At 47.3% G+C, this 24,071-nt stretch overlaps 1 protein-coding gene and 1 long non-coding RNA gene across 2 annotated transcripts in view; one reads left to right on the forward strand and one right to left on the reverse strand.

The window, feature by feature from the left end:
- Nucleotides 1-24,071, forward strand: part of Pepd (peptidase D) — a 128,313-nt gene that overhangs the window by 46,235 nt on the left and 58,007 nt on the right. Inside the window, exons 8-9 of the mRNA XM_034518070.2 lie at nucleotides 6,891-6,966; nucleotides 8,842-8,888. Of these exons, the coding sequence (XP_034373961.1) occupies nucleotides 6,891-6,966; nucleotides 8,842-8,888 (123 nt within the window). The remainder of the gene's footprint in view (nucleotides 1-6,890; nucleotides 6,967-8,841; nucleotides 8,889-24,071) is intronic.
- Nucleotides 945-2,907, reverse strand: LOC143441937 (uncharacterized). The gene is made up of 3 exons (XR_013109691.1): nucleotides 2,840-2,907; nucleotides 2,642-2,745; nucleotides 945-1,054 (listed from the first exon to the last, which is right to left on the reverse strand). It is a non-coding gene; the product is annotated as an uncharacterized LOC143441937 (long non-coding RNA).

Raw genomic sequence — 24,071 nt, forward strand, 5'->3', positions numbered from 1 at the left:
TGGTGGACACAGGCTGAGGGAGTGTGATGTACAGGCAGAAACAATGGTGACAGTCTCAGCCCAGTAGAAGGACCAAAAATCAGAGACACCTATATCTGATTTAGTTGTGGCATCTCTAGACCATCACTGCATCCAGGAGAAGCCTGCAGTCTGTGGAGGGTGGCAGTAAGGAGTGAGATTCAGCAGTCACAAGGTTACCCTGAGTGTAGTTGAGGACCTCCGCTGTCACCTGAAGCTGCTTCTCTGAGTCCCACCTTTTCTCTGGACCGCTGCTGGGTTGGGGGAGAACATGGGGGGGAAATACCAGCAAGCATTCTGGTCTCCTGCTGTGGAATCAGCAGTCCCTCAGCCAGACAAACAGTGCAGCCAGGCTTCAGGAAAGAAAGGATGTCTGTTTGGGAGCAGTCTCACAAGCTGGGATTGTTCTGCCTGCCTCACTCTGAAGGAAGGCTCTAAAGCCTGTGGAAAGCAGTAGCATGCTGCAGGCCTTCCTCATTTCACGGTAACCAGTGGTTGGCTGCCCCAGATGTATGGCATCATGGAGACACAGCTGCTTCTGTGCTGCCCTTAGTGCTGGCTGCTTCGGATGGAGTTCACAGCAGTCAGAGCCCATCCTGTTCCTCCCCCTGGCTCTCTCTTGTGGGCAGCAGAGGACAGGTGGCTGGATCATTGGTTCTCCTGAGAAGAGACACAGGCACTGACTGGTGCTGACTGGCATCTCCAACCTGGCTGATCTTGAAGGTGCCTGATTGCTGCTTTTTTTAGAGGGAAAGGTGAGGAGCTGAACTGGACATTAAAGGCAATGTGAGGACCCTTGGCCTGTTCTTCAGTCTTCTCTGCAGTCTGCAGGTCTTGCTGTGGGAGGCCTCCTCACTGGGTCCATTGGGAGGAGTCTCGATCCTTTCCATCATCACCTTCTGCAGAATCCCAACCTTCCCATGGCAGCCTCCCTTTCCCATGTTATAATTGCTTTTTCTCTCTCCTGAGTCTCCAGGTCTTGAGAGAGGGACATTTTTAACTTCTCAACTGGGAATGTCAGCTTGGCACGTCCTTTCTGCAAGGTGAATGCACATTTACCATGGGTGCCCCCCATTAAAGGTTTAAAAGTTTTGCCCAAGCAGTATGTGTACCTTGTTAGAAAACTCCGCTGGTTTTCTTGATAGATAGCCATTCTGGAGGAGTGAGGTGGGATCTTACCGCATTTCCCTGATGGCAGAGGTTGCTGAAGGGTTTTCTCACGTGCTTATGACCATTCTGTATTTATTACCTTCTTTCAGAACCTCCTGCCCTGTGCATTTGCTCATTTATTGATTGGGCCATTTGTCCTTTCAGTCTTGATTTTATTTTTTATTTTTTAAAGAGTATTCTGGCTGGGTGGTGGTGGCGCATGCCTTTAATCCCAGCACTTGGGAGGCAGAGGCAGGCATATTTCTGAGTTTGAGGCCAGCCTGGTCTACAGAGTGAGTTTCAGGACAGCCAGGGCTACACAGAGAAACCCTGTCTCGACTCCCCCGCCCCCCCCCCAAAAAGTATTCTGGGTAGTAGTCCCCTGCTAGGTGGTTTTTCTGCCACTCTTTAGGCCATCTCCGTTGGGGGTGGGGGGATGTAAACTGGGAAAGCCACTATGGAAATCAGTATGGAGGTTCCTCACAAACTAAGTAGAACTACCATATAACCCAGCTATACCACCCCTGGTGTTTGCCAAAGGGAGTCAATTAGAATACTACAGACACACTTGTGCACCCATATTTATTGCTGTACCTTTCAAACAGCCTTGATATGGAATTAGCCCACCAACAGCTGAGAGAAGAAAAACCTGATGTATGTACACTAAGGAGTCTGTGTCACCGCAAAAAATGAAATGTTGTCATTTGCAGGAAAACTGACGGAACTAGAGACTATCATGTTAAGTGCAGCAATGAGCAAGGTTCAGAAAGGGAAATAGCACACATTCTCCCCCTCATGTGTACATTTTAGATTAAAACTGTGTGTGTCTCATGTGTATGTATGTGCTTATGTGTGTGGCGTGGCAGTGAGGGAGCACATGTGTATGTGAAGAATTAGGGGTGTGATGTGGGAGGGTAGTGTGTGTGTGTGTGTGTGTGTGTGTGTGTGTGTAAGGGAGACTATTTAGGAAGACGAGGGGGTCCACCATTAGGGCAGAAAAGGACTGTGGAAAGGTCAGCATGTCAAAGCACATTACACACAAGTATAAATGAAACTAGGCATGACAGACATGCCTTGATCCTGTCACCTAGGAGGCCAAGTCAACCAGAGATTCACGAGTTCAAGGCTGGCCTGCACTACTTTAAAAAAAAACCCAAAAGTACAAAAATCTCAAAATGAATCTCATTATTTTGTATAATTACTATATGCTAATAAATTGTATTTAAAAAGAGAGAGTTTCCTATAATGCAGAATCCTGCCCACCATCCTGCCCCCATCCCTCACAGGGTGCCTTTAGTGCTGGGGTTCTTTTGGCTCTTCTCTGGGTTCCCTTTGCCAGCCTGCCACACAAGGGTCCTGCTCGTGACCTGCTCTGCGCTCTTTCTGCACCATCTTCCTTCCCTCACAAACTGAGGCTTCAGGACCCCACATCACCTCCCACACCTCACACCACCGTCCCCTCCGCTGTCCTCACCGCTGTCTCCCATTGTGGCTTTTTTCCTTTGGTCAGGATTCTTATCATTTCATCTGCTCATGATTGAGCAGTAAATCTTCCATGCTTCCGGAGTGAGAAGATAACTGCAAAAGGTAAAAATAACAACAAAAATAAAAATGAATAAAACTATAAAATTGGGTTTGCATCGACATCGCTGTGGTTGTGGTCCATGCCCACCTTAGGAATGTTCCCAGAGGCAGCTCCTTCATGTCCTAACATCCAGCCTTCCGCAAGGACAGGCTTCTAGTAGCAAAGCAAAGAGATTTTTTTTTTCCCCTTACATAACCACCAGCTGCTGACCTCCAGCGTGCATGTAGCTCTGCAGTAGCTGCCTAATCCACAGGAGGCCCTTGGTCCCATTCCCAGGACTCAAAGAATTACTCCAGATTTTATTCCCCTTTGGTTTATCTTTTTAGAACTAAAAACCCCCCCTTTTTTTAAGGGTAAAAGCAACATTTGTATACTTTTTAAAGTTATAAAATATAACCAGAGCATGGAAGGAAATGTGTGGAGAGATAGTGGTTAATAGGCACAAGGGTGCAGTTGAATAGACGTGATTGCTACCAATTAATTGAATATTTGGAATTACCTACTGGGGAGGAGTTTTGAATTTTTTTAATATAAAGAAATGATATAACGCCGGGCGGTGGTGGCGCACACCTTTAATCCCAGCACTCGGGAGGCAGAGGCAGGTGGATTTCTGAGTTCGAGGCCAGCCTGGTCTACAGAGTGAGTTCCAGGACAGCCAGGGCTACACAGAGAAACCCTGTCTCGAGAAAAAAAAAAAAAGAAAAAAATATAAGCAAGAAATAATATATAGCTACATATGATGGTACATACCTATGACCCTAGCACTTTAGGACCAGAATCAAGGAGATTGCAAGTTCAAAGCTAGCTTGGGCTACATAAAGAATCAAAGGCCAGCCTAGTCAACATAGTAAGACTCAGTCTCAAAGTAAAAGAAAAAAATATGCCTGAGGTGATAATACTACTAGGATCATTAAAAATATTGAAATACATTGGGCAATGGAGGTGCACGCCATTAATCCCAGCACTTGGGAGGCAGAGGCAAAAGCAGGCATATTTCTATGAGTTCGAGGCCAGCCTGATTTACAGACTAAGTTCCAGGATAGCCAGGGCTGAGAGAGAAACCCTCTCTCAGGGGATACGTGCGTGTGTGTGTGTGTGTGTGTGTGTGTGTGTGTGTGTGTGTTACCATACCCATAAAATCTATGTGTCAGTTTAAATGACACATTTATACTGATAAGGAGGGGCTGGAGAGATGGCTAAGCAGTGAAGAGCACTTGCGGCTGCTTGTACTGGCTAATTTTATGTCAACTTGACACTAGCCAGAGTCATTTTAGAAGACAGAAACTCAACTGAGAAAGTGCTTTCCCCATCTCTGGCCCTGTGGTCAAGCATGTGGCGCATGTTTTTAAATTGGTGATTCATTTGGGAGGGCTGGCTCACTGTGGGTGGTGCCATCCCTGGGCTGGTGGTCCTGGGTGCTATAAGAAAGCAGACTGAGCAAGCCATGAGGAGCTAACCACTAAGCAGCACTCCTTCCTGGCCTGTGCATCAGCGCCTGCCTCCGGGTTCTGACCCTGAATTCTTTGGCTGCTTTGAACTCCAGTTCAAGCACTAAGATGAAATAAACCATTCCTCCCCAAGTTGCTTCTGGTCCCAGTGTTCTATCTCAGCAGTATAAACCCCAAGACCTGGTTCTTGCAGAGAACCTGAGCTCAGTTCCTAGCACCTATATCAGGTGTAAGCACCTGTCTGTCACTTCAGATCCAGGAGGTCCAGCACCACCGTCAGGCTTCCTCAGGCACCTGCACACATGTGATGCACAAACATGTGCTCAGGTACCTATACACACACATAAATAAATCTGTAAAACATGCTAATGAGGAAATCTGGTTTGTTTTTTAAGTTAGAAAACAATTATCAACAGGAATTTCCCCAGTTGTCCTTGACACATCTGGTGTGGTCCCCGTATTTTCCCTAGATGTAGTGACATTTTCTTACCAATGATAATCAGCTTTGTGCCGCAGCGATAAAATCCCCAAGACATCCAGTGCAGAAGAGGGAAGGTCCCTCTACGGGGACAGTTAAGGTCCAGACAATAGTTCTAACCACTGAGAAGGGTGCCTGCTGTGCTGTAGAGCGTTCTAGCTTCTGGATTTGTGTTGGAGCATTTTGTGTGACCTGTCACATCCATGTCTCCTATTGACTGGAAGTCAGACCTACCAGCACTGTGTGTAGGATAGGGACCGTCGCAGGTGGCCCATGTTGCTTACTGCACTCCATTAGGCTGCAAATAGTTCTGATTTGACCTACCCTGCTCATCATGCTAAATCCACCACGAGACTAAATCCAGCTCCCCCTTGCACGGGAAAGAAATGTGTGCTGTTGCCTCAATGCCTGGCAAGTCACTGTAGCTTCTGTGCCTCTATTTAATCCAGAGTTTCATTTGCCTTTTTCTTCTCTTATGGATAGGAGAACTTCATGCCTCATTTACCACATCATCAAGCATTCTTAAGTGTTTTTCGTGTCTGTGTAGAAATGAACCCATTCAATTCTGGTGGATGTTCTCAAAGCCACATACTTTGAACACTGATTTTTACAGTTTGTTTGTTTGTTTGTTTGTTTGTTTGTTTATTTATTTAGATTCGCTGACTGCCTTACCTTCTGCTGCTTTTAATTATACTTTCCGACCAGTGTCACTTTCTAAAACTATCCCAGGGGCTGGAGAGATGGCTCAGTAGTCAGGGATGCGTGCTGCTCTTGCAGAGGACCCAGTTCCCAGCACCCACGTGGTGGTTCAGAACCACCTCTCACTCCAGCCAGGTAGATCCAGCATCCGCTACTGGTCTGCATCTGCAATGACACTTATGTGCACACACCCATACATAGACATTCTCATAATTTCAAATAATCAAAATAAATCTTAAAGGCATCTGATTATATCTGGCCTATCCCTGGAACTATTTCTTTCACTCCTGAGCTTTTGAATGGTTGACTATGACCCTCCGCTGTTGGATTGGATCTGTAGTTTGGCTGGAGAGTTCTGGTTTTGTGTGGACTGTGAGGACAAAAGAGCCGTTGGAGGATAGTGGGCCATGCAGCCTGCCTTTGATACTGTTTTGGCTAAGTCTCAGTTTGCCTGACTGCAAAATGGGAATGAAGATGCCTTTTCAGGCTGTGTTTCCTGGGAAACTCTCTCTGGGATAAATGATCAGGAAGTGTCCTGAGGAAGGACCTTGGTGAATAAGCAGGCCTGACTGGGCTGTAGACACATCCGTACCTCAGCTGGTCCCACCGGCAACATCCCAAATGATGTAAGGAGTCAGTGTGACTCCTTGAAAATGAATGCCTTGGTGCCTGAGGAGGTGAGGTAGGGCAAAGTAGCCAATATCTGTTGCCATTCATGGGACCTACATAAGTGAGACCATGGCAAATGGTAATTTAAGAAGAAAGGGAGCTATGTTTATTTTCTGAGGTGTGTCCAGCTTTGTGAGTGGGCCTGCTATAAACTCCAGTGTTTGGTAATGCAGTCATCTTTCATTTCCATGGGTTCAGTCAGCTATGATAGGGGGAAAAAAATCCAGAACGTTCTAAAAATCAATACTTGATTCAACCAAGTGCTGTGCACCATGCTAAATCTACCTAAAGGAAGTAGACAGGAATGCAGTGGTCTAGCCTCTGCTATCCCTTGGCCCTCAGTCCTGCCTCAGTGCTGGTTTATGCATATCATCCACTCCACAAATAGTCCGTGTGCTCTATAGTGGGTCCCGAGGTAGCTGTGTCTGAACTTATGCCAGTCATTTTCCATCTGTGTCATCAAAACGCCTCTCCGAGACAGGAGGAGATCAGGAGGAGGGTTTGTTCTGGTTCACAATAATATCCATAGGTGCTTGGCCCTGTGAATCGGGAAGCTGGGGGCTCAGGCAGGCAAGGTTTGTATGGCCACCAAGGCTGGGTGCCCCTAGGAGCTTCTAGCCATCGTTGCTGTAGACTGTCTGCCTGTGGCTAGTGCTAGGACAAGGGGCAGCTGCTCCATTCCCCTGACCCCAGGTTTTCTTCTAGATAGCTCAGGATTACACATTCCTGTGGGTGTTGGGCTTCTCTGGCCTAGTTCCCAGGGGTGGTGGTCAGTCTCCCTGGGGAAGTCTTCTTGGCCTTGCCAGATCACTAAGTTGGCCCTGTCTTTCTCTCCTCTCTGCAGCCGAGTGTTCAAGACAGACATGGAGCTAGAGGTTTTGCGCTATACAAATCGGATCTCCAGTGAGGCCCATCGTGAGGTGAGTTGGGCACCAGCTTCTGTTGGGCATTAGTACTTTAATGACTTTGCTAATTGCTATGATCAAATGCCTGACAGGAAGTGACCTCAGGGAGGAGGGATTTGTTCTGGCTTACAATCTGGCATGGTGGAGTGATAAGTGGATCCTTGGAGGCAGGAGCATGCAGAGATGGCTCATACTTCAGCCCACCAAGAGAGACTGGGGTGGGAGTGTGGCTGCCTGGGCTGCAGCCCTCAGTGCCAGCTCCTCAGCACCTGGCTTCCTTTAGCTAGGCCTTACCTCCTAAAGATTCCACAGGCTCCCCCAGGCAGGACCACCCACTGGAGCCCAAGTGTTCAACATACTAGTCTGTGGGGACATGGCTCTGGGGAGGGCAGGAGAACTGTAAGGAAGATAAATGGCATGGAAAAGAAAGGTGAGAGAAATCTCTCTCCCAGTGGATGCAGGGCATGGATGGAGACTCTCTGCTCCCTCTTTTCATCTTAAGGTACCCACCTTCATGAGAGCCATGATCCCAGTCCTCATGGACTGTCTAACCAGATGGCCCCACTTCAAGAGAGCAGGGCTTTCCTGACATCCTGCACTTCTTGGCTTGTGTTAAAGCATCTTACATCTGTAACTGTAATTCCAGCTCCTACTGCTTGCTGCCTGTCTTAGTGCTCTATGGCTGTGAAGAGACGTCATGTCTACCACAACTCTTATAAAAGAAAGCATTTAATTGGGGCTGGCTTACAGTCTCAGCAGTTCAGTCCATTGACATCATGTCAGGGAGCATGATGGCATGCAGGTAGACATGGTGCTGGAGAAGTTGAGAGTTCTGCATTCAGATCTGTAGGCAGCAGGAAGAAAGAGACTTTGGGCTTGGCATGGGCTGTAACCTCAGAGCCTACCCCCAGGACACACTTCCTCCAACAAGGCTACACCTCCTAATCCTTTCAAATTGCTACTCCTTGGTGACCAAATATTCAAATCTATGATCCTATGGAGCCATTCTGTTTCAAACCACACCACCATCTTTTTTTTTTCTTTTTCTTTTAATTTAAATTATTGTTTGTGTCTGTGTAAGTATAGATGTATGTGGGTGCAGAAGAGGGCATTGGATCCTTTAGAACTGGAAGTATAGATAGTTGCTAGCCCAGTGTAAATGCTGGGACCCAAACTCCAGTCCTCATGAGTGAGCAGCAAGCATTCTTTAATCGTTGAACCATTTTTTCTCTTCTTTCTTTTTGCTTTTAAAGACAACATCTTGCTATATATCCCAGGATGGCCTTGAGCTCACTGTGTAGCCTAGGCTATCTCAAAGCTATGATCCTACCACTTCCACTTCCCAAATTCTAGTATTGCAGGTGTGCTTTAGCAAGTCTGCCCATCACCCATTTTCCACAGAGAGCTCCACATGCACATAAGGAAACGAGTATTTTAAAGGCCACTCAGGTGCCTGGGATAGCCTGCCTGCTCAGGGACCATCACAGCTTAGTGTTACAGATGACACCCATAGTCAAAAGCCCGTGTAAGCTCTTGTTTCAGCTAATTTCTCTGCTTATGAAAATTAGATAAAAGTAAGTAAATAAATAAGACCCTTTTTTGGCGAATTCAGGATTCGCCAAACATCTCGGTCAGTTCTTTTGTCTTTAGGTTTCTGGCATTTATGGGCTTCCAAACAAAGGTGCTCCACGATGGTCCACAGAAACTCTGTGGGTCTTGGAGCTGTTACAAAGGTCCAATTTTGTCACTTTTCTGTACCACTGTGCACAGATCTCCCCTCCTTCCTTTTCCTTTAAAGAGGAGCTCTTAAAAAAGTGTTATACATTATTTATAAGGCTGTGTTACTTATCTGCTTAATACAAATGTCTTTGCTTAATGCCCGTCCTCTAGGTAATGAAGGCTGTAAAAGTGGGGATGAAGGAATACGAGATGGAAAGGTAAGCTGTGTGTCTCTGAGTAAAGATTAAAATGTAAAACCCAGCAACTTATGTTCCCCAAGCAAGTAACTGATGAGGGCTGGAGCAGTGCACACGATCAAGTGGGGATTATGTGCAGCCTTGGGATCCTAGGCAGAGATTACGGTCCCCTGGTGGCGGCCACCTTCCTGGCTCCTGGCAGAGTGTTTGATGGTAATGGGCCTTGATAACTTTCCAGGCTGGTTTAGTGTCCCATCTTTCCACTCCTGGACTTTGTTTCTGCAATTTGTGGGGGGAAACTTTACCCAATAGCCACTATTGTGCCACTAGTAAAACAGCTTGCCATTTTTATGTGTAAACACCACCATTATGTCTGCTGTGCTCCGTGCCTGGGTTGAAGGATGGTTAAGTGGTTCATAAAGCTCCCTGGAGAGCCCCACCCACCTCCAGCTCCAATTAGGCTAGCCACTCGTGGTCAGCATGCCCAGATGCTGCCTGGGGAAGCCAGGCTCTGCTCTAGGGCCCAGATCAGATCCCCCACCCTGTCCTGGGTCTCCCATCGGTGACCACACACAGTGTCCTGGGGATGTACTTGTTACTGTTCCCATCCCAGGTTCCCTTTCCTACCTGGATTTGTATGTGTTGACAGCTGTTACCCCCTCTCCCATGCTGACAGCCCCAAGCCCATCAGGCCTGCCCTGGGCCAGGGGGAGTTGGTTCTGTTCTGCTGTGTCTCCTGTTGGAGTTGGCTCCTGTCCTGGGAAGTGATGACTCAGGGAAGCTGGGACCACAGTTTGGTGATGTGACTAGAGTTGGGCCTTTGAGGTAGGGCCCGTTGAGAGGCCCTTGTGTCACGGGGGGTCCTGAACTCAAAGGTAGTTCTTGAGAAAGGATTGTTGTAAAAAGAACCAACCTGGTCACACCCAGATCTCTGGCTTAAGCGGCCAAACCAGTGAGCCTCATCTTGAACTTTTAGCTTCCAAAATTATAAGCTATACAAACCTCTTTTCTTTATAAAATAGCCTGTCTTGGGTATTTTATTATAGTAGCAGAGAAAGGACTATTATGTTATCCCAACCCTCATGGCCTTGCCTGCCACATCAGTGTAAAGAGCGGTGCTGAGGCACACAGGCAAGGTCACCAGTGGCCAGCGTGACTCATGTGTTCACTGTGGGCTGGGAAATGGAGGCCTTTTTCAGAGTTTAACCCTAAAAGGTGAGCTGAGTATCTAGAGTCCTTTCCTTACCCTGAAGGGCAGGGAGTTGTTAAAATGGCTTTCCTCTGCTGCTATGATGTCCCAGGAGGGGCATGTAACAACTGTCTATCAAAGCTGAGGGAGCCTCTCTCTCACCAAGGACACTGGGGAAGGGAGTACACAGTCTCTTTGATTGCAGTTTGCACAGCATCCCCCTTCCCCTTCAAGGATCTAAGATGAGACGAGAGCTATCCAGCTAGCCCAGGGTGGAAGGCAGAGCAGTGAGGCCCTCAGACTGGCACTGGCCCAGAAACTTGTTCCCAATTGAGTTGACTCACAATGACCCATAACAGATGCCTCAAATAAAAATAACCAAAAATCAGAGCAAGAGTAGCATATCTCAGCAAGAGGCCCCCACAACCTCTGCCTGTCAGTCAGCTGTGCCCTGTGCTATAGGAGGTTGGCTCTAGATGGGACCCTGAGACACTCTCCTCAGCCCTGACCCTGACCCTAACTGCCACCATAGGCAGAGCTACGTGGGCTTTGGGTCTGTAGCAAGGAATGCCTGGGTATAATGGAGGGTTTTGTTTTTCAGAAATGTAAAGGCGTTCTATAGCATAATGAGCCCCGAGGTGCTCATCCATTGTTGTTTAGTTTTGTGTTTATGTTTTGGTTTGCTGGTGTATGTGAACAGCCCAGACATCATGTCATTTCCCATGTAAATATTTCAGGAGATGTCTCAGTCAGTGAGACGTTTTCCTTTCTATAACTACCCTGCCATTATCCTGTCTAACCATCAAAATAAACAATGCAAGCAGCTTTCTGTACCTGAACATCCTGCATCATGGGTTCAGCCACCTGCCAACTGTGGCACAAACTTTTATGTAGTTTGACTCAGTAACTGAACAGGCATAGGCCTTTTCTGGTCATTTTTCTGCAGGCTACACAATGTAACCACTATGGACATTGTGTTGGGCCTTATAAGTAACCTCTAGTTGGTTTGAAATGTTAGGGGAGGAGGTGTGGGTACAAGTGGCTTGGGTGTCTGGGAAGGCTGGTTGGTATCCACGGGCTCCTTAGAGTCAGCCTCCTTCTGCAAAGACTGACTGGCTTCTTGTATTTAGTTAGTTAGTTGGTTTAGTATGTGTGTGGGGCACACACATGCCTGAGCATGCCCGTGGAGGTCAGAAGAGTATTTCTTCTGACTCTTGAGTCCCAAGATTGTCAGGCTTGGAGGCAAGTGCTTTTACCTGCTGAGCCATTTTGTCAGCCCTCTCATATGCATGTGAGTGTGTGTGTGTGTGTGTGTGTGTGTGTGTTTATATGTACCATGTGCATGCAGGTGCCTGAGGAAGACAGTGGTTCCCTGGAACAGGAGTTACAAGCAGTAACTCCACTTGATGCAGGTGCTGGGAGCCAAATCTGGGTCCTCTGAAAGATCACCAAGTGCTTCTGACCCCGAGCTCTCCCTCCAGTGCCCTGACTATAGTTTCTTAGTATTATCCTTTGCTTTGGTCTACATTGATGTAAAACTGCCTTTTCTTTTTGGATTCCTTGGTTTCCTTAAACCAAGATTCAAACAGAGGCTGTGCAGTACACTGTGCTGCTAGATATCCTGGGGAGAGAGAGCTTGGTGACTAGATCTTTGAGTTGTAGACAGAGCAGTCTGAAGCTTCGCCAGCACACCAGCAGGTCTCTGGCTAGGTATACAGAGGGTGCATGAAGACCAGCTGGTTTTCTCATGTGTACCCTGTACGCTACATCCACCTATGGCCTTAATAGATGTAGATGGCTAGATTCTAGAGCAGTGATTCTCACCCTGTGGGTCTCAACCCCTTTGGGGTTATATATCAGATATCCTACATATCAGATATTTACGTTACAGTTCATAGCAGTAGCACAATTACAGTTATGAAGTAGCAACACGCTAATATTATGGTTGGAGGGTTACCATAGCATTAAAAGGTCGCAGCATTAAGACGATTAAGAACCACTGTAGAGGGAAATAGTGTCTGTCTGTGGCCCTCAGCCAGTGGGAACACCCGGTCATTGGGTCCCTGAGAACTTAGCATAAAGAGGCTGGTGAGAATGGGCATGCAGGGAAGAGTAGAAGAGGTGGTAACAGGAGTGGTGTAAAGCCTCTCCTGGATGTGGTGGCAAGACAGCTGTCCATGGATGTCCTCACATCTGAAGATGTCTGCCTAGGTTTTAAGCACGAACATTCTCCTGCCCCCTAGACATCTGTGGCCATGAACTGGGTTGACTCTTAGTCCTAAGCTCTCTTTCCACAGGCAGGCCTGCCTGTCACTGCCTGGGCCACTTTCTGGCCCCATTGCAGTCTGTGTCCATGAGAACCTGGAGATATCTCAGGAATTGTGTCTCATTTCCCTATTTAGTAGCTGGTATCAGGAAACATATCTGGGTTGTATGGATGGGTAGATGGATGGGAGAGAGAAAAAAGGGATTTGAACTATTTTTCTAACATCATGCATGCCACTGGAGACTTGACTATTCTCAAGTTGAAATCAGAGCCTTCTAAAGCAGATGTTGTTGGCTACCCAGGGGATGTGGCCCTTTTAGCAGACTGGACTGCTGGGCAGATAGATCAGGGCAGCCCAAGTGTGATGGGTGCTGATGGTGCCCTGCACTGACGGCAGGCATCCTTCAAACCTTCGGACCACAGAACAGGGCAGGGGTGGGACGGAAGACTCAGCCAGGACTGGAAGCTAGGGTGGAAGTCGGGCAGCACCAGACACACAGCTTTCCCACTCAGGGATGCCAGCTAGAGACCACAGGCTAAGCCCTGCCCCCTCCCCCCTTTTTTTAATTATCAGAGATTTATTATACAGTCTCGAGGGCACGCACGTTAAAAGAGCGTAAGCTAGCTGATGTCGTTATGAAGACACTGCCTTCTCTTCTGTGCTACGCCTGCCAGCAAGGAAATGAAAATCATTTTCCAAAATCGAGGTGGAGTAAATTGTGTTAAACCAATAACACGTTAATGTTTGGACAAATCGGGCTCTCCCAGCATCTGACTCCGGGCCCAATCAGGCGGTCCGTTTTACCACCTCATATTATTTAATGTTAGTGGCGTAACTGGCTTGTAGTTGGCTGGCATGGGGCTGGCAGCTGAATCAATTACCTGCAAACACTAATTTAGAGCATGCTCAATTGGCTGTGTAAGCAGGTCCCGGTTCACATTTACTACAAGGAGATTAATAACTCGATGCCGTTGACAGCCTGGGACCTTAATTGGGATTGCTGTCTCCCCGACTTCCATCTGTGAAGGGGTGATTTGGGGCCCTGTCATGACGCTTGTAGGGAGGGTACTGTGAGGATGACAGGTTCTGTGGGTATGACCATGTCCCATAGCCTTCTCCTCATCCCATTCTCCCCAGTGAAGAAATCCCTCTCGACAATCTTCAATCCTGCCTGGAACCCCTCCACTAGGACTGGGTTTTTCTGGGTTCCTGTCACAGGCAATAGCTCACAGTGGTAGGCGAGTGTTAATGAAGAACTTGCCCAGCTGTGCATTTTTAAAATTAAAGGTCTTACTGCTTTTTCCTGCGCTTTGGACAAATGGAATGAGTCTTGTGTCTTTTGTCTTCAGGGTGCCTGTGATGTCCAGATTTGGGGAGGTGGGGTAGGGACACAGCCTGAGGGACTTCATCTCTTTATCACATGCATGTCACACCTAAGCACACTACACACTGATGCCTACCACATACATCCCTACACCCCCATGCTCCTGTATACACTACACAAACACGTCTCCTGTGTGCGCAGTGTTATATACTGTACACACATCACAGTCCACACACACTAGCACACTCACACCACACATCTCATAGATACACATAAACCCCTAGTAACCCCTAAACTCACCCCAACTTGGATATTCCATCCAAGTCTCCAGGTGCTGGGGCAATGGTGAACATCACACGTACCAAGGTCTCAGGTTGCAAAACCCTAGCCATATTTACTTTAAGCAGACCTGGTTCTTTTTGTCTTTAAGGGATTAGAAACTTTACCTCCAGTAAGGACAGAGGAAAGCTGGAGACGGAGGGAGACAAAGCCCCAGCTTGCTCCTCCTGGAGGTCAGAGCTGCAGGGGAGCAGGCAGCCTGTAGCACATGGGCTCTGTGGGCCCCTGACTGTACCCTTCACTCTGGGTAGGCAAGCACTGGCTGCTCTGGCAGTCTGCTGGAGCTGATTCCAGATCTCTGGAGTCATGATTCTCAGGCTCTTCCCTTCTCCCTCATCTTCCTCCTTCCCCTCTCCCTTCTCTGTCCTCTTCTCCTTCCTCTCCTTTTCCCCTCCCTTCCTTCCCTCCTCCTTTTCTCCCTCCTCTCCCTCCTCATCCTTATTTCCTCACCTTTCTCCTATTCTTTTCTCGTGGAGATGAAACACAGGATTGAGAACATAAGCAAAACTACTGAGCCATGACCCCAGCACCTCGATTTTGTCAAAGTCTCCCTACATAGCCAAGTCTGACATGAAATTCAAGAGCCTCCTTTGTTTGCCTCCTAAATGCTGGTTTTAGACAAGATCCTCGCTTCCTTGTTCACCATCCCTCTAGGCACACTGTCATCTCTGAAGAATGACCTCTGTGCCCACACTGCCCTCCTTTTGTTCTACAGCTTGTCCAGATGCCTTGTTTACTGGGCATGAGGTCAGACCCAGCCTTATATGTCCATAGCCAGTGTTGGAACTCCTCATGAGTCATTCAACAAGATTGGTGGTGGTGGTGATGGATGTTATTCAGAGGTCTGTTTCCTTCTTGAAAGATTCTGGAGATGCCCAGTTTCCAGCTAAGGTACATTCTGACCTGATCTGGCTTCAGCCTGGGCATAGCTGGACATCAGTCAGACTGTCCCTAGTTTACTGTCTGCCCCCTTGTAAAGGATTCTTGGGTTTTGAAGAGAAGGAGGTATTGGGGACAAATCTGAAGTCCAGATTGCTTCAGACCTGGGCCCCAGGTAAGAGATGATTAATGGCCCTTCTCTGTGAGCCTGGTTATATTGTCCATAGGTGGTGCCAGTACTTTCCATATCAGACATAGCTGCATTCAACCAGAGTTGAAGGGTGAGAGCTGTGTGTAGTTCCGCTCATTCAAAAGGGATGCTAGTCCACCGAGAGCCCACATCTGGGTTTGGAAAATCCTTTATGGCCTTAGTGGCCTGATGTTGGTTTCTTGCCAGCACTTCCTTAGTAGGCCACCATGACAGAGGTCAGCAACACCCCCACCTCATTGTCACCCCGAGTGCACTCATGAGTGTGTGCAAGCATGTGCTCTCTGTAAATGTATAGTCAAGTGATGAACTAGTCCAGGCTGTAGAGACAACACCATCTGAATCAGGCATTCTTTCCAATGTCAGAGGTGTCAGAACCCCAGGAGGGACCCACTGGGTGCTTTTGTGGATCTGCACTGTTTCAACACTAAGGGGGTTCTGTTTATTTCAGATAATGTTTATCTTAAGTTTAAGGAAGCTGTCTTCCTGGCTTGCTTGGAGATTGTATCAGGAAAGGATGTGGAATGTTATCAGCTGCCTTTTAAGCATCTTCCTTGGCTGGGGGTGGGGTGGGGGAGGGATATGTAAACACACACACAGACACACACATATGGAGATTCAGAAAGTTTTCATTTTTAAAAAATTTCTTTAACATTTTTATCTTATCTATTTATGAGTGTCTATGTGTGAATGCATGCTGTGTGTGTGTGTGTGGGGGGGGGGTGTCCCTGGGGAGCCAGAGGAGAACATCAATCCCCTGGAGCTGCAGTTAGGGATGGTTGTGAACCACCTGAATCGGGGACTGGGAACCAAACTTAGGTTTTCTGCAGAGCAGGAAGTACTTTTAAATCAGATTTTAGATTAGAGAGTTGGGAACATAGTAGATGGTTGTGAGCACACTGCATTGTCTTCACCTTTGCTGAAATTGGCGTGGAAGGTTTGGTCCCTCAGGAGCAATGCTGATAGCTGGATACTGTTAGCTGATCTGCTCTGGTTTCTCAGCTTTCACCCAGTATCTTTACCTGGCTGAGGAGACCCTAAGAATCTAGTTGTTCTGTGTCCTGGAGCTCCCTTGAGCTGTGGCGGTCCCTCGGCCCGCCCTTGTTTGTGATGACCTTGACAGTTGTAAGGAGCCAGGCTTGGTGATGGGAAGGGCTTCTGTCTCCCTGTTTCAGGCTTACACTGGGGTCATGTGACACTTGGAGGAAGTACAGTTCCGTTATCCTCAGAAAATAGGCAGGCCATAGCTGTCACTTGATGCATGCCTCTCAGTGTAGACCTGGTCACCTGCCTAGGTTTGGTTTGGCTTGTTTCGTTTCTCCTGTGAGGTGACTCCCACCCTTCCCTTTCTAGTAGCTCACTCTGGGAGAGCACTTACACAGACTCTGGGAGAGCACTTGCACAGACTGCATAGGCAAGGCGGAGGGTGGGGGGGTGGGAGGGCAACTCCACCTCCCTGAGGGTGACCCAAATGCCTTATTTATGAAGCCTAGGTGCACGCTGCTCTCTTCTCTCCTGCTTATTTATTCAATGTTTTATACTTATTTCTATTTAGACTCTTGGATGCTTAGTTTAGATTTTGGATTGCAATCTGAGCTCAGGCCATTCATCTCCACGCTCCAGTCATTCTAACTTTGAGAGTCGAAGGCTGTTTCATTTGGCTCTTGTGTCTCTTTGATAAACACCTGTCATTTTGCCTGCCAAGCACTCCCTTGGCTTCTCTCTGATTGCAAGATGCTCCAGGCTCATCTTGTATATTCCTTGTTCAAGCCCTTGAGGGAGACATTTCTCTAAGGCATGCTAGTTGCTGTTACTGGAGAATCATGTCAGAAACCAGGATTGGGGGCTAGAGAGATGGATCAGCCAGTAAGAGTACACACTACCGTTACAGAGGACCTGGGTTTGGTTCCCAGCACCTACATGGTGGCTCATAGCCATAATTCAAGTTCCAGGGAATTCAATACTGTCTTCTGGTGTCTGTGGGCACCGGCACTCCTGTGGTATACATGTGCTTTTGTAAGTAATGACTAATTAAAAAAAAATAATCAAGGTTTAGTAGTCGGTGTGCCTCAGGCAATTGACAGCAGACTTCTGCCACAGAGCCAGAATAGCATCCCAGCACACAGTCTGTTCTGCTGGGTACATTGCTGTGTTAAACAATGTGTTAAACAATGCGAAATTGAGTGTGTGTGTGTGTGTGTGTGTGTGTGTGTGTGTGTGTGTGTGTCAGTGGGGAGTCTGAGGGTTGTCTTGTAATTTTGTGGTTAGGGTTCCTAGAGATGGGTGTCCTGGGTTTGGGTCCCAATTCTGCCACTTAACCAGCTGTGTGACATTGGGAAGGCTGATAACATCACACCTCCATTTCCTCGTCTGAGATCTTCGCTAATAACCCTTCATAGCCTGGCTGAGCAGATTCAGTGAGTGTAGTTATTGGTACAGTGACTTACTATCTGTCAGTACGGGTTTGGCTTATTGTTAGCATTCTCCATTCAAATTTCATATAGTCTCAGAACAGAAGATTTAGCTCCAAACACCATTCCCCCCAACCCTCAGCCATATTTAAGGTCATAGTATAGTTTAGGGCAAGCCCACCTCCATCCACAATTTTCTTTTTGGGGGGAACAATATTGAAAACATGAAAGGCTGACATCCTGTGCCACGGTCAGACCCCATCTTGTTGGTGGGGTTCCTACAGAGCTGCGTCACTCCAGGCTCTCAGAGGAGCAGCAGTGTAGGATAGCTTCTTGAAAGGTTTTACTTTCACCAATTTACCCATTTTATGCTCCCCATTTTAAAGTCTCTCCTTCACATCCACAGGTATATTTCCTTTCACTTCCCTCCTATGAATCCATGTTCTTCCTCTATTGATCAGTTTGTAACAGTGGGGTCTGCTTTATTGATCTCTTCGTACAGTCAGTGCGTTCCTAAATTTCTTTTCTGGGTCCGTTGTTTGTTTGACTCATGGATTTCCAATTTCATCCTTAAGTCCTTTCTCTTCTCTTTTTGATGCTTCTTTTGAATGTCCATGTTGAAACCTGTCTGAATGAATCTTAACTCTCTTCTCAGAGAATAAATTGATTTGGGCTAATTCGTTATTGAGCGCCCTTGGTCATATTTTGGTAAGTTTTGATTGATTTGTTTTTTTGACCCGAGAAATGAACTAATTCGTTCCAGATTGATGTGTTTGAATTTTTCTTGGTTAACTTTTTGTTATTAGTCACTGGGTTTGTCACCATTTGTAATAAGAAGATGTGGCCTTTGTTTAAAAAAAAATTTTTTTTTTTGAGATTTTTCCAGTACTAAACTTGCTTAGTTTTTAATTTAGAGTGAGTATTTCAGTGCACACCCGTCGGGTTCTGGTCTCATCTCTTCCCCTTCCTCTTCTGTTTCCTCTCCTTCTGTTTGCTCTCAGATGGAGAGATGCCCTTTGTGAACTCCCCTCATCCGTTCCTGACGAGCGGGCGGTTTGAGGGATGCAGGTTGCTGGCTGTTCTGTGTTTATCATAGTCGACCTTTTCATGTTACAAGAAGTCCCTTTTAACTCTTTGAACTCTTTGATCAGAGTCCTGAATTTTATTTGTATCTGATTTTGTTAGTTGGTGTTACATGCTTTCCTGCTGTCTTTGTTCTCTTGGTTTTGTTTGTTGGGTTTTGCTTTCTTCTTTTTGTTTTTGAGACAAAATCTTGCTGTGTAGCCCTAGTTGGCTCCCCTGCCCCTGCCTCCTGAGTGCTGGTGTAAAAGGCAGGTGTCACCACATCTGGGATTATTTTTTTCAGACCTATTTATTTATTTTTATGTGTGTGCAAGTTAGGCCTGCTTAGAAGTGCACCACACGCATACAGTGCCTGTGAGACCAGAAGAGGGCACTGGATCCTCTGGAACTGGAGTTTTAGCTAGTTGTAAGCGGCCCTTTTGGTGGTGGAAACCGAATCCAGGTCCTCTTCGAGGGCAGTGAGTGTTTTTAAGTGCTAAGCCACCTCTCCAACCCCATGTTTCCTTGCTTGTTTATTGTTTGTTATTTATTTTGTGGTGCTGGGGATAGATCCCAAGAGCCTTGTACACACATGGCAAAAACTGCTGTACCACTGAGCCACACCCCTTCCGGGTCTTTATTTTATTTTATTTTATTTTTGAGATAGTCTTCTCACTGTCCTGAAGCTCACTGTAAATGCTAGCTGGCCAGTAAGCCCCTGTTCCACCTGGTTCCTCCTCCCCAGCTCTATCTAGGCTTATAGGCACAGAAATGCCATGCCTGGGTGTCTTTGTTTGATTAATATAGATGGGCTCTTAGGAATTGAACTCAGGCCCTCATGCTTGCAAAGCAAGCACTTTGCTGGCTGAGCTATGTCCCCGGCCCCTCTTCCTTTATTTTAATATCTTCTATTGCTTCTAAATTGGAGTTTATTCCAAATATAATGGCCTCACTGTGTTAGCAGAGCCATTCACATTACTGTGGTGGGCTAGGGTGTAGGTCTGTGGTAGAACACTGGCCACGCATGCGCGAGGCCCTGGGTTTGGAACCTTAGCACTGCAAGAAAACCAAACAAAAAACCAGAAAATTTTCTTACCTGGCACATTTTCCAGGGGAGACAGCATGCGTGTTCTCTTCCCTGCAGTTCCTGGATGCTTTCTGGTTTCTGTTTTAACTTTATAGCTTTGATTTTTTTTTTTTTCCTGCTGCTTTGAGCAGTTGAGGTGTTCTTTGTGTTCTTTCATGTGCGTCCTGCTTTCACTGTGGAGTCACCTGTAAATTAAGAAACAGATGACTTGCATTTCTCTGCTGTCTGTGTTAAAATTAAGTTCACATCTCTGTCCCAATTAAAGACTTGGAAATCGAGCATGTGCTTGCCTTTTAATCCTTTTCCTTTTACCCCCCAGTTGTGTGGTTTGTGATGGGTTTTATACAACATGAATTTCCTTGAATTGCTGTCCACGTGTACATTGTTTTTTATAGTGATTTAAACTTGTGTTGCTAAAATTCTTTCCCTGGGGGAAACAAAGTCTACCCCTCCTCCTAGGGTCCTAGTTTCAAAGTGAGGTACTAGTCCATCAGAGTTCACTCTGGGAAACCAAGGAATTTATTAGGCTGAAGTGGTAATGCCACCATTGAGAGAAACTCGCTAAAGAACTATTTCTGCAGTAGCTTCCCGATCCCTGGGGCTTGGGCCGATTGGCAAAATGATGTCAACTGATACAGACCCACATGGATTTTTGCTAAGTCAGACTCAACGTGCTGAGGCTAGACCCATGGAAGACATGTGATGTTTGGCAGGAGTATAAATAGGACTCAGCGGACTGTGAGAGGGGCTTGCTTGTGGAGCTAGCTGTGCTTTGTTGAGAGAGGCATGGCAGAGAACTTCCCCTGGCATTCTTGATGGTCCAAATCCCTCCCCATGACTCGTGCCAATTCAGCTGAGGCCTGGCTCTTCCTGTTAGGTTGTGCCACTGCTGCTGCTATTCCAACAGTACTGAACTAGACCGCTGGTGTATCTACGAAGTGTTTGCAAATGGATTGAGTCCCATGTTGGGCTCCACCTGTACGCATAAATTTTCACAACCTACTTTAATGAATGTTCAACCTCTCCTCTTACCCACCACCCAGCAGAGGTAGTGGACGAGAAAAGTTGTTAGGATGTGGGGGAAGTGGAGCTGTTTACCTAGTTCTTTGCAGGGGAGCTCAATCTTCTTTGGCAGCAGTTCAGTCCCATAGCAAACACCAACTACAACTAAGCAGCCGTAAACCAGTCCTCTAGGCAGGCAGACACCACATACAACCCAGCAGCTGTCGTTCAATCCTGAAGAAATCACTGGCTCACCAGCCAGCCTAAGGCGAGGCCACAGAATCTGCAAGCTGCTGCAGGAACTTCTCGAACAGTTCTTTGGCATTTCCACTTAATTAGGCTTGCAAGCAATGGGTGAGGATTACAGGCAGGAGTTCAGGTGACACCAGAAGGTCTGTACCTAGCATAGTGTCTTCCCTATGGCTGCATGCATGGAGAACCCTTCTCTAGCTCTTCCTAGTCTGTATACTTCTGAACCCTGCCCAAGGCCATGTGCGATTAGAGCAGAATTAGATGTGCTGGTCAGTGTGCTGGTCAGCAGGAGTGCTTGGACATTCTGGTAAGTGTCTGGTAAGTGGACATTCTGCCCCCACGATTCTTGAGAGAGATGGTATTTCCCATGGCTCTGTCGTGGTGCTGTTCAGAAGGACGATACTTGGAGAGTCTAGGGTAAATCTGTCTACCTGCCAGACACTGGAAGACCGTTTAGGGAGGCTATTTGAGTCTGTGCCTGAGCAGAGCTCTGGTAAAGCTTCCAGCTTTTCAGTGGGTGGCACCTCACATCTTAGAGATGTGGTGGGCTCTGACTTTAGCTCATCAACACTGGCCAGAGGAGTAACACGGGAGCAGATGAGGTGAGGAGGGGCACCCTGCTGACTAATGTGTGTAATAGGCTAATGGAGTCAAGGCTGTGGCCTGAGAGGATGTTCTGCTGACAGTATCCTCGGCTGGTAGCCCTACCCAACTGACAGTATCACATGGCACATCATTACTATCCTCATGCCTCTGGCCACTCCCCAGCAGTAAGCCTTTACCCCCTCAGGGGGTCTTGTGACCTGAGACCTGTGATGGAATGGTTTATCATGACACTCTGAACTCCAACCCCCATCTCTCTGTGGCTCCTTTCCATGTTAAAGTAATATGGTGTTATTAAAAGTAATATGGTGTGGGCAGAAGCCATGCACTCAGGCCTGAGGCTGTCCCTGCGAGCTCCTGTGGTGCCTGTCTTTGTCTCTGATGCATCTTTGAAATTCCTGCTCTTACAGACTAGGACTACTCCCCTTTCTCTTGTTTATATAAAATCCTGACTCTGCCTTATTCTGAGCCAAATAATAATGACCATGACCCAGAAACATGGATTGAGGTTACCTTGAATGGTATCTCATCGCAGAAGAGGTTATGTGAACTTTTATAGTCACCAAACAAAAGAAAAGTTGTGTGTCAACACATTCCCAGTTACAGTGCTGGGGACAGTGTTTCGATGTCATTAGGTTCTGGAGTGGTGGAGGTAGAGGTCAGTGAGGCATAGCTCTGCACTCTGAAAAGCTTCCCTGTGAGTCAGAAGAATGTGGGGTCGGATATAGAAGTCAAGACAACTGGCTGTTAGCGGTAACCCAGGGTACTTTTGGCTCAAGGCTTGTTCACAGTCATTGTGCCTTGCTCTGTCAAGGGCAAGCAGGCTGCCAGATCTTTAACACAGATGTACCTCTTCAGAGACCTTCAGTTGTGTAAAGCCCCATTCCCACACCAGGGGGGAGTTCCAGGTCCACTGCCTAAAACCATCTTCCTCCTGGTCTTCGGCATGAATTGCTGACAGTTTGTAACTTAACCCCTCCCAGCTCGACCCCCACTGTGACTGTGTTCCCACATCCTAACTGCCCACCTCACACTCACCAACCCTGGAAAAGAATATTCCCCGTGTGCACAGAGAAACAGGAGAACAGAGCTCGGGTAACCCGTTAAGGCAATTTCCTTTCACAAAATAGGTGTACTAGGATCTGCACCTGTGAAGCAAGGACAGGAGGCGTGGCGTTCACTTCCTTCTCCTCCAGCACAGCTGTGACTCTCAGCCCCACTGGTGGGTGCTGGACCCCAGAGTCTGACACAGCTGGCTGATTCGTAGCGGGCATGGAGGGCAGGGTATGATAACAAATCTGGTCTCAGGAGCATTCAGGGTCACCACAGAGTTTTACAAGATAGCGGAGGTTACGGGAATATTTGTCCTCAGCAGCCTAGCCATCTTTGATAGAAAACAACAACAACAACAACAACATTTCTCACATGTCGGAGGCCATCTCTAGACTTCCTCCCATTCCCCACAAGTGATGTATGAGTTTTTTATCACTGGGACTAAAACCCTGAGGACTTTTACACGAAGAATGATTGATCTGGGCTTACAGTTTGGGAGATTTCAGTCCATGATCCACTGGGTTTTGCTTCCAGGCCATGGTGGAAGTTTGTGGAGGAGCACGGTTGTCCACCTGTGGAAGCTAGGAAGCAGAGCCCACTGGAAACAAGGATAGGCTATCTGCATGGACTTCCTTCCTCCAGCCAGCTCCTGCCTCATCCTCCTCATAGCTGAGCTGTGAACTCATCAGTAACAAGTTAATAGTGTCCTAGTCTCAGCAGGGCCTGAACTCATCAGTAACAAGTTAATAGTGTCCTAGTCTCAGCAGGGCCTGCTGGGGGCAGAGCCCACAACATTTGAGCTTTTGGGGAGACATTTCTTATTTTACCGCAACAGATGGTAAAACCACTCATCTGGCCCCATCCACTCAGCTGACCGAGAGCTGTCAGGTGGGCTCCCAGGACGACTTCTGGAAGTACTCAGGTACAGAGGGGGGTAGAAATTTAAGTTGTGGACAGACTGTGGGAGGTGAGCCCCCAAAGAGCTAAGGAATGGGGTGTGAACTGCCTGTGTACCTCCTTTCCTGAGACATCTTCACCAGCTGAGGTTGGCTCTGCCTGTCTTTTCTTTAGGGCAGCTATAAAGGTAGACTTTGGGCCCTGTGGGCCAACCTCTGAGGGAGGGTGGTTACCTAGGGGCCCTCACACCATGGACACCTTCCTGCTAAGCCACACCCCTGCTCCTCCTGCTAAGCCACACCCCTGCTCCTCCTGCTAAGCCACACCCCTGCTCCTCTGTTTTCTTTGTTTTCTGGGACAAGGTTTCTCTAAGGAGCACTGGCTGTCCTAGAGCTCAATCTGTAGACCAGGCCTCTGCCTCCTAGGGTCTCATTAAGCTGTGCAGATCATTCTTGATCTTATTCCTTAGCTCAGGCAGGCCTTGAATGTGCTACCCTCCTGCTCTGCTTCCTCAGTGACTGGAGTGCTAAGTCTTTACCACCACAACAGCTCCATGAGGAGTTTTTTTTTTATCATGGCAAAGGCCAGAGTTTATATTCTGGTAGCCTCTGAGTTCTGCTTAATAGACATC

The sequence above is a fragment of the Arvicanthis niloticus genome, chromosome 1 (genome assembly GCF_011762505.2).
Source record: "Arvicanthis niloticus isolate mArvNil1 chromosome 1, mArvNil1.pat.X, whole genome shotgun sequence".
NCBI classification, from domain to species: domain Eukaryota; kingdom Metazoa; phylum Chordata; class Mammalia; order Rodentia; family Muridae; genus Arvicanthis; species Arvicanthis niloticus.